Genomic DNA, 12,923 nt, shown 5'->3' with positions numbered 1-12,923 from the left:
TTCCCTCACAAGGGCATGTCAGTAACCGGTTATCAACGGCTTCCCTCACAAGGGCATGTCAGTAACCGGTTATTAACAGCTTCCCTCACAAGGGCATGTCAGTAACATGTTATCAACGGCTTCCCTCACAAGGGCATGTCAGTAACCGGTTATTAACAGCTTCCCTCACAAGGGCATGTCAGTAACCGGTTATCAACGGCTTCCCTCACAAGGGCATGTCAGTAACCGGTTATTAACAGCTTCCCTCACAAGGGCATGTCAGTAACATGTTATCAACGGCTTCCCTCACAAGGGCATGTCAGTAACATGTTATCTACAGCTTCCCTCACAAGGGCATGTCAGTAACCGGTTATCAACGGCTTCCCTCACAAGGGCATGCCAGTAACCGGTTATCAACGGCTTCCCTCACAAGGGCATGCCAGTAACCGGTTATCAACGGCTTCCCTCACAAGGGAATGCCAGTAACCGGTTATCTACAGCTTCCCTCACAAGGGCATGCCAGTAACCAGTTATATATGGCTTCCCTCACAAGGGCATGTCAGTAACATGTTATCTACAGCTTCCCTCACAAGGGCATGCCAGTAACCAGTTATATATGGCTTCCCTCACAAGGGCATGTCAGTAACCAGTTATCTACAGCTTCCCTCACAAGGGCATGCCAGTAACATGTTATCTATGGCTTCCCTCACAAGGGCATGTCAGTAACATGTTATCTAGACTTCGATTTCAGACGTTTAAAAAGTTCCTGAGAATGTCTACATATGCCTTTCTTGGCACTCACAAAAAAAAAGAAAACGATTGCCCAGCACAGGGCACAAGCTGGTGCTGCATAGACCACTATGCCAGTTCACAACGATCTAGCAAGCGCTGAGAATACTGTGAATACTGATCATCATACCTGATGGTAATAACGAGTTTCTTTTTAATATTATATTTGTTTTAAGCCTTCCCCAAACCACAGCCCTAACCTTAACCACTCGGAATGAATGCCTAAACTGTTAACCTTTGAGTTATTTCTGTTTTAAACCCTGTAACCACAATTAAAAATAGACCTTCATCCATAATTCGGGTAAATTTCGAAAGAGAAACTATGAGGTGTTGTTGGGTTATACAGTATAGTGAAGTCATTCACCATAGCAGATCCTATTTGTCATGGCCAGCTGTGTCAAGGAAACGCCAGTGTGAACCTGCATACTCAAACACTGTGTCTGTTGTGTGTGTGTGTGTGTGTGTGTGTGTGTGTGTGTGTGTGTGTGTGTGTGTGTGTGTGTGTGTGTGTGTGTGTGTGTGTGTGTGTGTGTGTGTGTGTGTGTGTGTGTGTGTGTGTGTGTGTGTGTGTGTGTGTGTGTGTGCGCGTGTGTGTGTGTGTGTGTGTTTGGATTTACTATCCTTGTGAGTACTTCTGGTCCCCACAAGGATAGTAAAACAAGAACAATTCAGACAAGTGGGGAACTTTTAGGATTAGGGGTTAGGTTTAGGGTTACAATTAGGGTCAGGGTTACAATTAGGACAAAGGTTAAAATTAGGGTTAGGGTTACAATTAGAGTTAGGGAAAATTAGATTTTTAAGGGAATGAATTGTTTGGTCACCACAAGGGTAGTAAACATGTGTGTGTGTGTGTGTGTGTGTATTTGAGTTTGTGTGTTTCACCGCTTTCATGCCAGGCATACATGTCCCTCAGTAAAACTTGAGCTGAATTTTTATCAGTGTTTTCTCTCTCTCAACACTACCCTTTTACAATGAACACACACTACACCACTTCCGGTCTAAACGGTGAAAACTCTTCTGCTTCTTTCCGGGACCAAACTCTGTCAAACATAGAGATCGGCCCGTAAATGGAGACAGCTGAAGTCTGAATCCCGTGAGGGTGAAAGACAGTCAACTGACAAGTCTGTTGGGAAACGCTTGGCGAGTTAGCTGGTTAGCTAGCCTCGCTATAGACTTAGCTGGCTAGCTACCTTGAACGGCAATAACAGAAACAGCTAACCGCTAAAACATATGGATTCCTGTAGAAACCTACGGAGTGGTGAGAAAAATATGGAGCCGAATTGATCAAAGGAAGAAAGTGCCAACAGCATGGCTAATCTCATGACAGAGATAAGAAGACTAGGTACAAAAATGGAGAAAAAAAAGATGGACGAAATGAAGCTGAGTATTGAAAAAATGATAAATAGTCAAGTTGACAGCTTAGGTGCATCTTTGGAAAAAGCTATCCAAGATAATCACACAGCTCTGCTATCCAAGATAATCACACAGCTCTGCTATCCAAGATAATCACACAGCTCTGCTATCCAAGATAATCACACAGCTCTGCTATCCAAGATAATCACACAGCTCTGCTATCCAAGATAATCACACAGCTATGCTATCCAAGATAATCACACAGCTCTGCTGACTCAACTGGAGAATAATAACAAGCAGACACGAGACCACATAGCCCTTGATGTTGGACGTCTGGAAACCTGCGTAGAATCCCTGGAATCTGGGAGAACAGGCTATGCCAAAAAGTTAGACCCAGATGTGTCTATCACAGTGGCAGGACTGCCAGCCAATGAAAACAAGGACCTAATCTCCAAAGTGGACCAACTGATATCAGTAGGCCTAGTGTCACGCCCTGACCGTAGAGAGCTTTTTATGTCTCTATTTTGGTTTGGTCAGGGTGTGATTTGGGTGGGCATTCTATGTTCATTCTCTATGTTTTGTATTTCTTTGTGGTGGGCCGGGTGTGGTTCTCAATCAGAGGCAGCTGTCTATCGTTGTCTCTGATTGAGAACCATACTTAGGTAGCTTTTCCCCACCGATGCTTTGTGGGTAGTTATTTTCTGTTTAGCTGTTTTGTTTGCCTGACAGAACTGTTCGCTTTCGTTCTCCTGTTTGTTGTTTTTGTTTGATTGTTTTTTGGGGATTAAATCATGAACACTTTCAGCGCTGCACCTTGGTCCACTCTTCCTTCAGCCCACGAGAAGCGTGACACCTAGGCTGAGAAACAGTTGAGAGGATGAAGGAGAGAGGTAAAGGTCCCGGGGTCGTGAAACCAGGTTTTTAGAAATTTCAGTGAATTTATAGAAGTTTTTAAAAAAACAGAAATTCCTTATTTACGTAAGTATTCAGACCCTTTGCTATGAGACTCGAAAATTAAGCTCAGGTGCATCCTGTTTCCATTGATCATCCTTGAGATGTTTCTACAACTTGGTTGGAGTCCATCTGTGGTAAAGTCAATTGATTGGACATGATTTGGAAAGGCACACACCTGTCTATATAAGGTCACAAAGTTGGCAGTGCATGTCAGAGCAAAAACCAAGCCATGACGTCGAAGGAATTGTCCGTAGAGTTCCAAGACAGGATTGTGTCAAGGCACATATCTGGGGAAGGGTACCAAAAATTGTCTGCAGCATTGAAGAACACAGTGGCCTCCATCATTCTTAAATGGAAGAAGTTCAGAACCACCAAGACTCTTCCTAGAGCTGTCCGCCTGGCCAGACTGAGCAGGAGTCATGGAGCTTTCGTCAGGGAGGTGACTAAGAACCCAATGGTCACTCTGACAGAGCTCCAGAGTTCCTCTGTGGAGATGGGAGAACCTTCCAGAAGGACAACCATCTCTGCAGCACTCCACCAATCAGGACTCTATGGTAGAGTGGCCAGACGGAAACCAGGAAGGAGAACATTTGATGAGCTTCTGTTGCAGAAGTTAAGAAGGTGAAGGACTCGGAAAATAATGAGAAAGCACTTGGCATTGATGAACTGCCTAATGAAGTCTAAAAATCCCCTAAATTAATTGAAGTTCTACATGATTTTCTCCAAATTTGTTTTGAGTAGAGTATACTGCCATCGACTTGGTATAAGTCTATAGTGAATCCCATTCCCAAATCTTCAAAAAATGACCAGAGTGCCACTGAACTACAGAACCTTAAGTTTACTAGGTCTATAAGCTATATTCAGCCATCCTTAACAATAGGCTAATGACCTTTCTGGAGGATCAGAACACTCTGGTGGAAGAACAAAATGTTTTTGGTAAATCCAGAGCCTGAATCGATCATATCTTCTCCGTCTGAACAATATTCAGAAATAGATGACAGGAAGAGAAGTCTACTTTTGCACGTTTCGTTGATTTCCAGAAAACTGTTGATTTTGTAAATAGAGATCTTTTAGACTGTCGTTTGTTAAAGGCAGAGGGGTTGATGGGAAATGTTATCACGCAATCCCTCGACAAAGCACCAACTCCCTGTGTGCGTGTATATGGTACAGATTGGTTTCCCACACACTCGGGGGTAAAACAAGAAGACGTCTTATCACCGATTCCATTTGCTTGGTTGATTAATGATTTGTCAAAAAAAAATATCAGTTAAATATTGGGAGTAAAATATCTTTATAATGATGCTATTATTTGATGGTTGAAACTGAACAAATCAAATCAAATTTTATTGGTCACATACACACGGTTAGCAGATGCAAATGCGAGTGTAGTGAAACGCTTGTGCTTCTAGTTCCGACCGTGCAGTAATATCTAACAAGTAATCTCACAATTTCTCAACAACTACCTTATACACACAAGTGTAAAGGAATGAATAAGAATATGTACATATAAAAATATGGATGAGCGACGGCCGAACGGCACAGGATCTGCAGAACATGTGATTATATCCAATCAAAAGATCATGTAAAAGATTTAGAGACTCGTGATTAACAGGACAAAAACACAGATAATGACTTTGAGAAAACCAGATACTAAGAGAAGTGTTTTCCATCTTGTTTTCGATGAAGACATTCTGGAGTTTACTAGCATTTGGAAAATATTTGGTTCTTTGTTTTGATGAACGTATGACCTTTCTATACGGCCACATCTGCTCGACTCAGCAGGTAGAGTTCTTTGGGGAAGTGATAGGAAAACGAACCACTCGAAGATGTTGGTTTCGTCACATATTCCAACCTGTATCAGACCTGTGTCCCTGCTCTGGACTATTCAGCAGGAATGTGGGGTGTTAAGAGGTATCTCAAACACAAACATGTCCATAACAGAAGCAGAAGGATATTTTTTGTAGGTATCCACAAGTTTGCACCTATACTGGAAATAACTGGGGACACGGGCTGGGAACCCTGTGAGGTGAGATGGAAGGCGTGTATGGTGAGACTTGATGTTGGATATGCCAATTTCCAGAATAGCCAGTAAAGTTTTTCAATGGGGTCTCTCCATAAGGGGAGAGACATTCAACTGAAATGTGTGGCCTTTTCCAACAGTCTGACTGGGAACGTCTGTACAAAAACCAAATGAAGGGACACAGACACTATTAAAAAACAACTGATGATGTAATAAGAAAAATAAATGAAGGAGGAGATTAATCATAAACCCAAATTGAGAATCTTTTGTTTAAGGGTGAATTAATGTGTGAGAGATATATTAAGTATAACTTAACTAAAAGCAAGAGATCACTATCATCCCTGAGTATCAAAACAGGTTGGTATTGTGGTGAAATGGAAGAGGAAGGACTAACTATTGTGACCTTGAAGAAATAGAGAACAAAACATTTGATCCTCTATTGCCGTTTTTACCACGACATGCCCTTGTCCTTATTCCAGAAGGACCACCAGATATACCCTGGTATTATGTAGCCATATTGAGACAGACCACCAGATATACCCTGGTATTATGTAGTCATGAGGAGACAGACCACCAGATATACCCTGGTATTATGTAGCTGAGGAGACAGACCACCAGATATACTCTGGTATTATGTAGTCATGAGGAGACAGACCACCAGATATACCCTGGTATTATGTAGCCATGAGGAGACAGACCACCAGATATACCCTGGTATTATGTAGCCATGAGGAGACAGACCACCAGATATACCCTGGTATTATGTAGCCATGAGGAGACAGACCACCAGATAAACCCTGGTATTATGTAGTCATGAGGAGACAGACCACCAGATATACCCTGGTATTATGTAGCCATGAGGAGAATGACCACCAGATATACCCTGGTATTATGTAGTCATGAGGAGACAGACCACCAGATATACCCTGGTATTATGTAGCCATGAGGAGACAGACCACCAGATATACCCTGGTATTATGTAGCCATGAGGAGGCAGACCACCAGATATACCCTGGTATTATGTAGTCATGAGGAGACAGACCACCAGATATACCCTGGTATTATGTAGCCATGAGGAGACAGACCACCAGATAAACCCTGGTATTATGTAGATGAGGAGACAGACCACCAGATATACCCTGGTATTATGTAGCTGAGGAGACAGACCTCCAGATATACCCTGGTATTATGTAGATGAGGAGACAGACCACCAGATATAACCTGGTATTATGTATTCATGAGGAGACAGACCACCAGATATACCCTGGTATTATGTAGCCATGAGGAGGCAGACCACCAGATATACCCTGGTATTATGTAGTCATAAGGAGACAGACCACCAGATATACCCTGGTATTATGTAGCTGAGGAGACAGACCACCAGATATACCCTGGTATTATGTAGTCATGAGGAGACAGACCACCAGATATACCCTGGTATTATGTAGCTGAGGAGACAGACCACCAGATATACCCTGGTATTATGTAGTCATGAGGAGACAGACCACCAGATATACCCTGGTATTATGTAGCCATGAGGAGACAGACCACCAGATATACCCTGGTATTATGTAGTCATGAGGAGACAGACCACCAGATATACACTGGTGTCATGTAGCTATATAATTAAATTCTAAAATGTTTAGCTACTATACAGCAAATGGTACTGTATGTATACTATATACTGTAGAAGGTGTGTAGGCCTGTCTCACACCGGATTCTTCTCTTGGTGCCAGACTGGGTCCAAACGCCTTCTGTTTCACGGTTCTTTGTTTATACATCTTTTATTGTTGTTATTAAAATGTTGTATGTGTTTGACTTCTCTATGGTTATGATTATTGCTTTAATAGCCTCATCTACTATCCTGTACTGATTTCTGTTTCATTCTTTATGTGGTTCTCACTGCACAGAACACCGGAATAAATATTACGCAATTATGTGTCAATTAATCCCGTAAGTGAGGGGTTGTCAGACTGGCAATTTGACACGAAAATAAAATGTCATTCGTTAATTCACAGACAGACAGACAGACAGACAGACAGACAGACAGACAGACAGACAGACAGACAGACAGACAGACAGACAGACACACCTCCACCAGAATGAATTAGATTAAGTTCATGAGAGCGTGGGTGAAAGTTTACACAGGCCTTTGGTGTTTTTATTCAACAGTCGGTCTCCAAACCTTAATGCTCTGTCATCTCACTGGAGACAAACACAAATACAGACACATACACACTCAGATCAGGGGCTTTTTACAATGAAGCCATGTTTATGCAGGAGAATTACTCATCCTCATTTTACTTTAGAATTGAGCTGTTAGCTTTCTCCTCTCTCCTCCCTGCTTCATCTCTCATCCTACCCCTTTAGGTCTCTCCTCTCTCCTTCCTCCTCCCTGCTTCATCTCTCATCCTACCCCTTTAGGTCTCTCCTCTCTCCTTCCTGCTTCATCTCTCATCCTACCCCTTTAGGTCTCTCCTCTCTCCTTCCTGCTTCATCTCTCATCCTACCCCTTTAGGTCTCTCCTCTCTCCTTCCTGCTTCATCTCTCATCCTACCCCTTTAGGTTCTCCTCTCTCCTTCCTGCTTCATCTCTCATCCTACCCCTTTAGGTCTCTCCTCTCTCCTTCCTGCTTCATCTCTCATCCTACCCCTTTAGGTTCTCCTCTCTCCTTCCTGCTTCATCTCTCATTCTACCCCTTTAGGTCTCTCCTCTCTCCTTCCTGCTTCATCTCTCATCCTACCCCTTTAGGTTCTCCTCTCTCCTTCCTGCTTCATCTCTCATTCTACCCCTTTATGTCTCTCCTCTCTCCTTCCTGCTTCATCTCTCATCCTACCCCTTTAAGTTCTCCTCTCTCCATCCTGCTTCATCTCTCATCCTACCCCTTTAGGTTCTCCTCTTTCCTTCCTGCTTCATCTCTCATCCTACCCCTTTAGGTCTCTCCTCTCTCCTTCCTGCTTCATCTCTCATCCTACCCCTTTAGGTCTCTCCTCTCTCCTTCCTGCTTCATCTCTCACCTACCCCTTTAGGTCTCTCCTCTCTCCGTCCTGCTTCATCTCTCATCCTACCCCTTTAGGTCTCTCCTCTCTCCTTCCTGCTTCATCTCTCATCCTACCCCTTTAGGTTCTCCTCTCTCCTTCCTGCTTCATCTCTCATCCTACCCCTTTAGGTCTCTCCTCTCTCCTTCCTGCTTCATCTCTCATCCTACCCCTTTAGGTCTCTCCTCTCTCCTTCCTGCTTCATCTCTCATCCTACCCCTTTAGGTTCTCCTCTCTCCTTCCTGCTTCATCTCTCATCCTCCCCCTTTAGGTTCTCCTCTCTCCTTCCTGCTTCATCTCTCATCCTCCCCCTTTAGGTTCTCCTCTCTCCTTCCTGCTTCCTGCTTCATCTCTCATCCTACCCCTTTAGTCTCTCCTCTCTCCTCCCTGCTTCATCTCTCATCCTACCCCTTTAGGTTCTCCTCTCTCCTTCCTGCTTCATCTCTCATCCTACCCCTTTAGGTCTCTCCTCTCTCCTTCCTGCTTCATCTTTCATCCTACCCCTTTAGGTTCTCCTCTCTCCTTCCTGCTTCATCTCTCATCCTACCCCTTTAGGTTCTCCTCTCTCCTCTCTCCTTCCTGCTTCATCTCTCATCCTACCCCTTTAGGTCTCTCCTCTCTCCTTCCTGCTTCATCTCTCATCCTACCCCTTTAGGTCTCTCCTCTCTCCTTCCTGCTTCATCTCTCATCCTACCCCTTTAGGTCTCTCCTCTCTCCTTCCTGCTTCATCTCTCATCCTACCCCTTTAGGTCTCTCCTCTCTCCTTCCTGCTTCATCTCTCATCCTACCCCTTTAGGTCTCTCCTCTCTCCTTCCTGCTTCATCTCTCATCCTACCCCTTTAGGTCTCTCCTCTCTCCTTCCTGCTTCATCTCTCATCCTACCCCTTTAGGTCTCTCCTCTCTCCTTCCTGCTTCATCTCTCATCCTACCTCTTTAGGTCTCTCCTCTCTCCTTCCTGCTTCATCTCTCATCCTACCCCTTTAGGTTCTCCTCTCTCCTTCCTGCTTCATCTCTCATCCTACCCCTTTAGGTCTCTCCTCTCTCCTTCCTGCTTCATCTCTCATCCTACCCCTTTAGGTCTCTCCTCTCTCCTTCCTGCTTCATCTCTCATCCTACCCCTTTAGGTCTCTCCTCTCTCCTTCCTGCTTCATCTCTCATCCTACCCCTTTAGGTTCTCCTCTCTCCTTCCTGCTTCATCTCTCATCCTACCCCTTTAGGTCTCTCCTCTCTCCTTCCTGCTTCATCTCTCATCCTACCCCTTTAGGTCTCTCCTCTCTCCTTCCTGCTTCATCTCTCATCCTACCCCTTTAGGTCTCTCCTCTCTCCTTCCTGCTTCATCTCTCATCCTACCCCTTTAGGTCTCTCCTCTCTCCTTCCTGCTTCATCTCTCATCCTACCCCTTTAGGTTCTCCTCTCTCCTTCCTGCTTCATCTCTCATCCTACCCCTTTAGGTCTCTCCTCTCTCCTTCCTGCTTCATTTCTCATCCTACCCCTTTAGGTCTCTCCTCTCTCCTTCCTGCCTTATCTCTCATCCTACCCCTTTAGGTCTCTCCTCTCTCCTTCCTGCTTCATCTCTCATCCTACCCCTTTAGGTTCTCCTCTCTCCTTCCTGCTTCATCTCTCATCCTACCCCTTTAGGTCTCTCCTCTCTCCTTCCTGCTTCATCTCTCATCCTACCCCTTTAGGTCTCTCCTCTCTCCTTCCTGCTTCATCTCTCATCCTACCCCTTTAGGTCTCTCCTCTCTCCTTCCTGCTTCATCTCTCATCCTACCCCTTTCTACATGTAGCTTCATCTCTACCTCGTTTATTTTGAATAGCCATTTCACTTACTACGTAAATAAGCTGAATTGTGCTAATGAAGACTGTCTTACCCTCTACTTGACCAAAACTCGCCTCATACAAACAGTTAGTCATTTCCTCAACATTGCCACTACATAAAACCTACGTTACAGAAGTCATTACCTCATCTTACTCATCCTCAGAGGACTATGTCACATGTCTACATCTGTTTGGCTGGTGGATTTTAAACGGGTTTGACAAACAGGTTACACACCACCAGGTGTTGGGGAAATACTCTGTGGTATTGTTGAGACAACACATTGTTGAGACAACACACTGTTGAGACAACACACTGTTGAGACAACACACGGTTAAAGTCACACTGTAAGATGAGCTAAGATAACAAATAACTGGTCAGTTACTGTCATCTTGTTAAGCTGTTGTGTCTTGGGTAAATAGCCTTTCTGAATAAGCTGCATTCACGTTGGAGGTTCGTTTAACACCTTTATTCATCCAGGTTAGTCTCCGTGAGATGAAATATATTGTTCAAGACAGACCTATAGGCTACTCAGATCCAGATCAGATCAAGATCAGATCCAGATCAGATCCAGAATCAGATCCTATCAATCATGAAAACTGCTCCTTACTTCATCCAGGTGAGATACAGTGAGTATAGCGTCTAGTCCAAATGTGTTACAGCTAAACAAGGTGTTAGTAGGCTTATTTAGGTGCTGTACACTTGTTTGGATAGCCTATCTCACATATCAAAGGGTTTACAAAACCACAACCAAAGGTAGGAATAGCCTGCTACCCACAAGTCAGAAGGAGAGAGAATATACGAGAACCACAGACACAGCCTGAGACGTCGTCCAGACGCGGCCTGAGACGTCGTCCAGACGCGGCCTGAGACGTCGTCCAGACGCGGCCTGAGACGTCGTCCAGACGCGGCCTGAGACGTCGTCCAGACGCGGCCTGAGACGTCGTCCAGACGCGGCCTGAGACGTCGTCCAGACACGGCCTGAGACGTCGTCCAGACACGGCCTGAGACGTCGTCCAGACACGGCCTGAGACGTCGTCCAGACACGGCCTGAGACGTCGTCCAGACACGGCCTGAGACGTCGTCCAGACACGGCCTGAGACGTCGTCCAGACACAATCTACAGGTTCATTCTAGAACAACGAACAGTTATTCTAGAGTAGACCTCGTACACTCTTTGAAAAATGGGTTCCAAAAGGGTTCTTCGGTTGTCCCCATAGGAGCTGTAGAGGGGGGAAAACACTGAACTGAACAAACTGCTAAAGAAGAGTGCAGGATATCTAGTCTGCCTATGTGAACGTATTGATGGTAGGTATTGCACAAAACAGCACTGGAGTATTCCTACCTTAGTGGACTTTGTCTACGTTTGTCCTCAACACTAGTTTTTGAAATTAAGGTAATTTCAAAGGGTTCTACACGGAACCCCAAATTGTTCCACCTGGAACCAAAATAGGTTCTTCAAAGGGTGCTCCTATGGGGACAGCCAAAGACCCCTTTTAGGTTCTAGATATCTGAACCGCGACCTTTCCAACAGGATACAGTGCCTTCCAGAACCTTTATCAAGCGACACTGAATCTGTTGGATCAGAACCTACTTTGGTTTTCTATCAAGACTGGTTTTGGACGATATCACAACGGCATAAATCTCCAGAAGCTATGAACAGAACCTACCTCTGAAGATTTGGGTTTTCAGAAGCTACGAACAGAACCTACCTCTGAAGATTTGGGTTTTCAGAAGCTACGAACAGAACCTACCTCTGAAGATTTGGGTTTCCAGAAGCTACGAACAGAACCTACCTCTGAAGATTTGGGTTTCCAGAAGCTACGAACAGAACCTACCTCTGAAGATTTGGGTTTCCAGAAGCTACGAACAGAACCTACCTCTGAAGATCTGGGTTTTCTTCCTGGATCTGGGCTTGATCTTAGTGAACCTTCCCTTGAAGTCGCTGGGCTCGAACATGTCCACAGAGAGACTGGCGATCCGGTCCAGTACTACTATCACATCTTCTAATACCTGGTCAGAATCCTGGTCTTGGTCCTGAACGTAGGTCTGGTTCTGGATAGTGGTCTGGTGTTCATTGTGGTCCGACTCGCTGTCCGCCCCCGCGCTCCCTGCGCTCCCGACACTCCTACCATCCTCCTGAGACATTGTATTGTCGTATTGTCATTCATTTAACCATTAAACTCTGTTAGACGGTTTTTAAACACTGAGGACATATTCTCACATACAGAACAGCAGTGACCTGGTTAACAGACAGAGCGGAGGTTTCAGCTCTGTAGTCGAAATACCAAATCCCCAATCAGACGTTCTAGGCAGTGTGAAGGCTGGACAGATCCTGCACTGCATTTGACTCCAGTACAACAGCAGTTCTCAAAACTTGAATAGCTTTATCTTTCTCTTTCTTCTATGAGTTCCTTGAACGCATACATGTACATTCCCTCCTTTCCGTGTTTTCCCAGTGGTTTGATGTGATGTTATCGCTCTCTTCTCGCCACTCTTCTTTTTCTTGTCGTCAGCAGGTTTGACTAGTTTGAATCCCGTTCTTCACCCTTCATTTATCTCTTGTCTTGTTGTATTTCCTCTGTTTCCTCCCTCTCTTCAGTGTTCCTCAGACAGAAAGGTGCACACTATTCCTTCTCTCCAGGTAGTTAGACAGTGAGCTGCTTGTTTTCTTGTTGTTTGAGACACTTAACTCTCCTGTGAGTTCAGGTCTCTCTTTCCCTCCTCTCCTGTGTGTCTTCTCTCTTTTCTTCCTTTGGTTTCCCAGACACAGCTTAGAAAGTAGTAGAGTTTGGGCTGAATTTGAGGAGAATTTGTCTTCTTTCTTTGCGAAGGAAACTGATTCTGAACGTTTGGAGAGTTCCTTTCCTTCTTTGTCTCTTAATTTCTTCCTGTCATCTCACTTGTCCTCTCACCTGTTCCCTCCCCTGTCCTCTCACCTGTCCCCATACCTGTCCTCTCTTCCTGTCCTCTCT

At 44.7% G+C, this 12,923-nt stretch overlaps 1 protein-coding gene across 1 annotated transcript in view; it reads right to left on the bottom strand.

Moving 5' to 3' along the window:
* Window positions 1-12,923, bottom strand: part of LOC129863309 (protein furry homolog) — a 186,423-nt gene that overhangs the window by 173,371 nt on the left and 129 nt on the right. The window contains exon 1 of the mRNA XM_055935200.1: window positions 11,829-12,923. This exon is cut by the window's right edge and continues 129 nt beyond it. Coding sequence (XP_055791175.1) covers window positions 11,829-12,096 — 268 coding nt within the window. The 5' untranslated portion in view covers window positions 12,097-12,923. The remainder of the gene's footprint in view (window positions 1-11,828) is intronic.

Source organism: Salvelinus fontinalis, chromosome 10 (genome assembly GCF_029448725.1).
Source record: "Salvelinus fontinalis isolate EN_2023a chromosome 10, ASM2944872v1, whole genome shotgun sequence".
Lineage (NCBI taxonomy): Eukaryota > Metazoa > Chordata > Actinopteri > Salmoniformes > Salmonidae > Salvelinus > Salvelinus fontinalis.
Note: the sequence above shows the minus strand (reverse complement) of the source record. Positions and strands in the feature narration are given on the sequence as shown.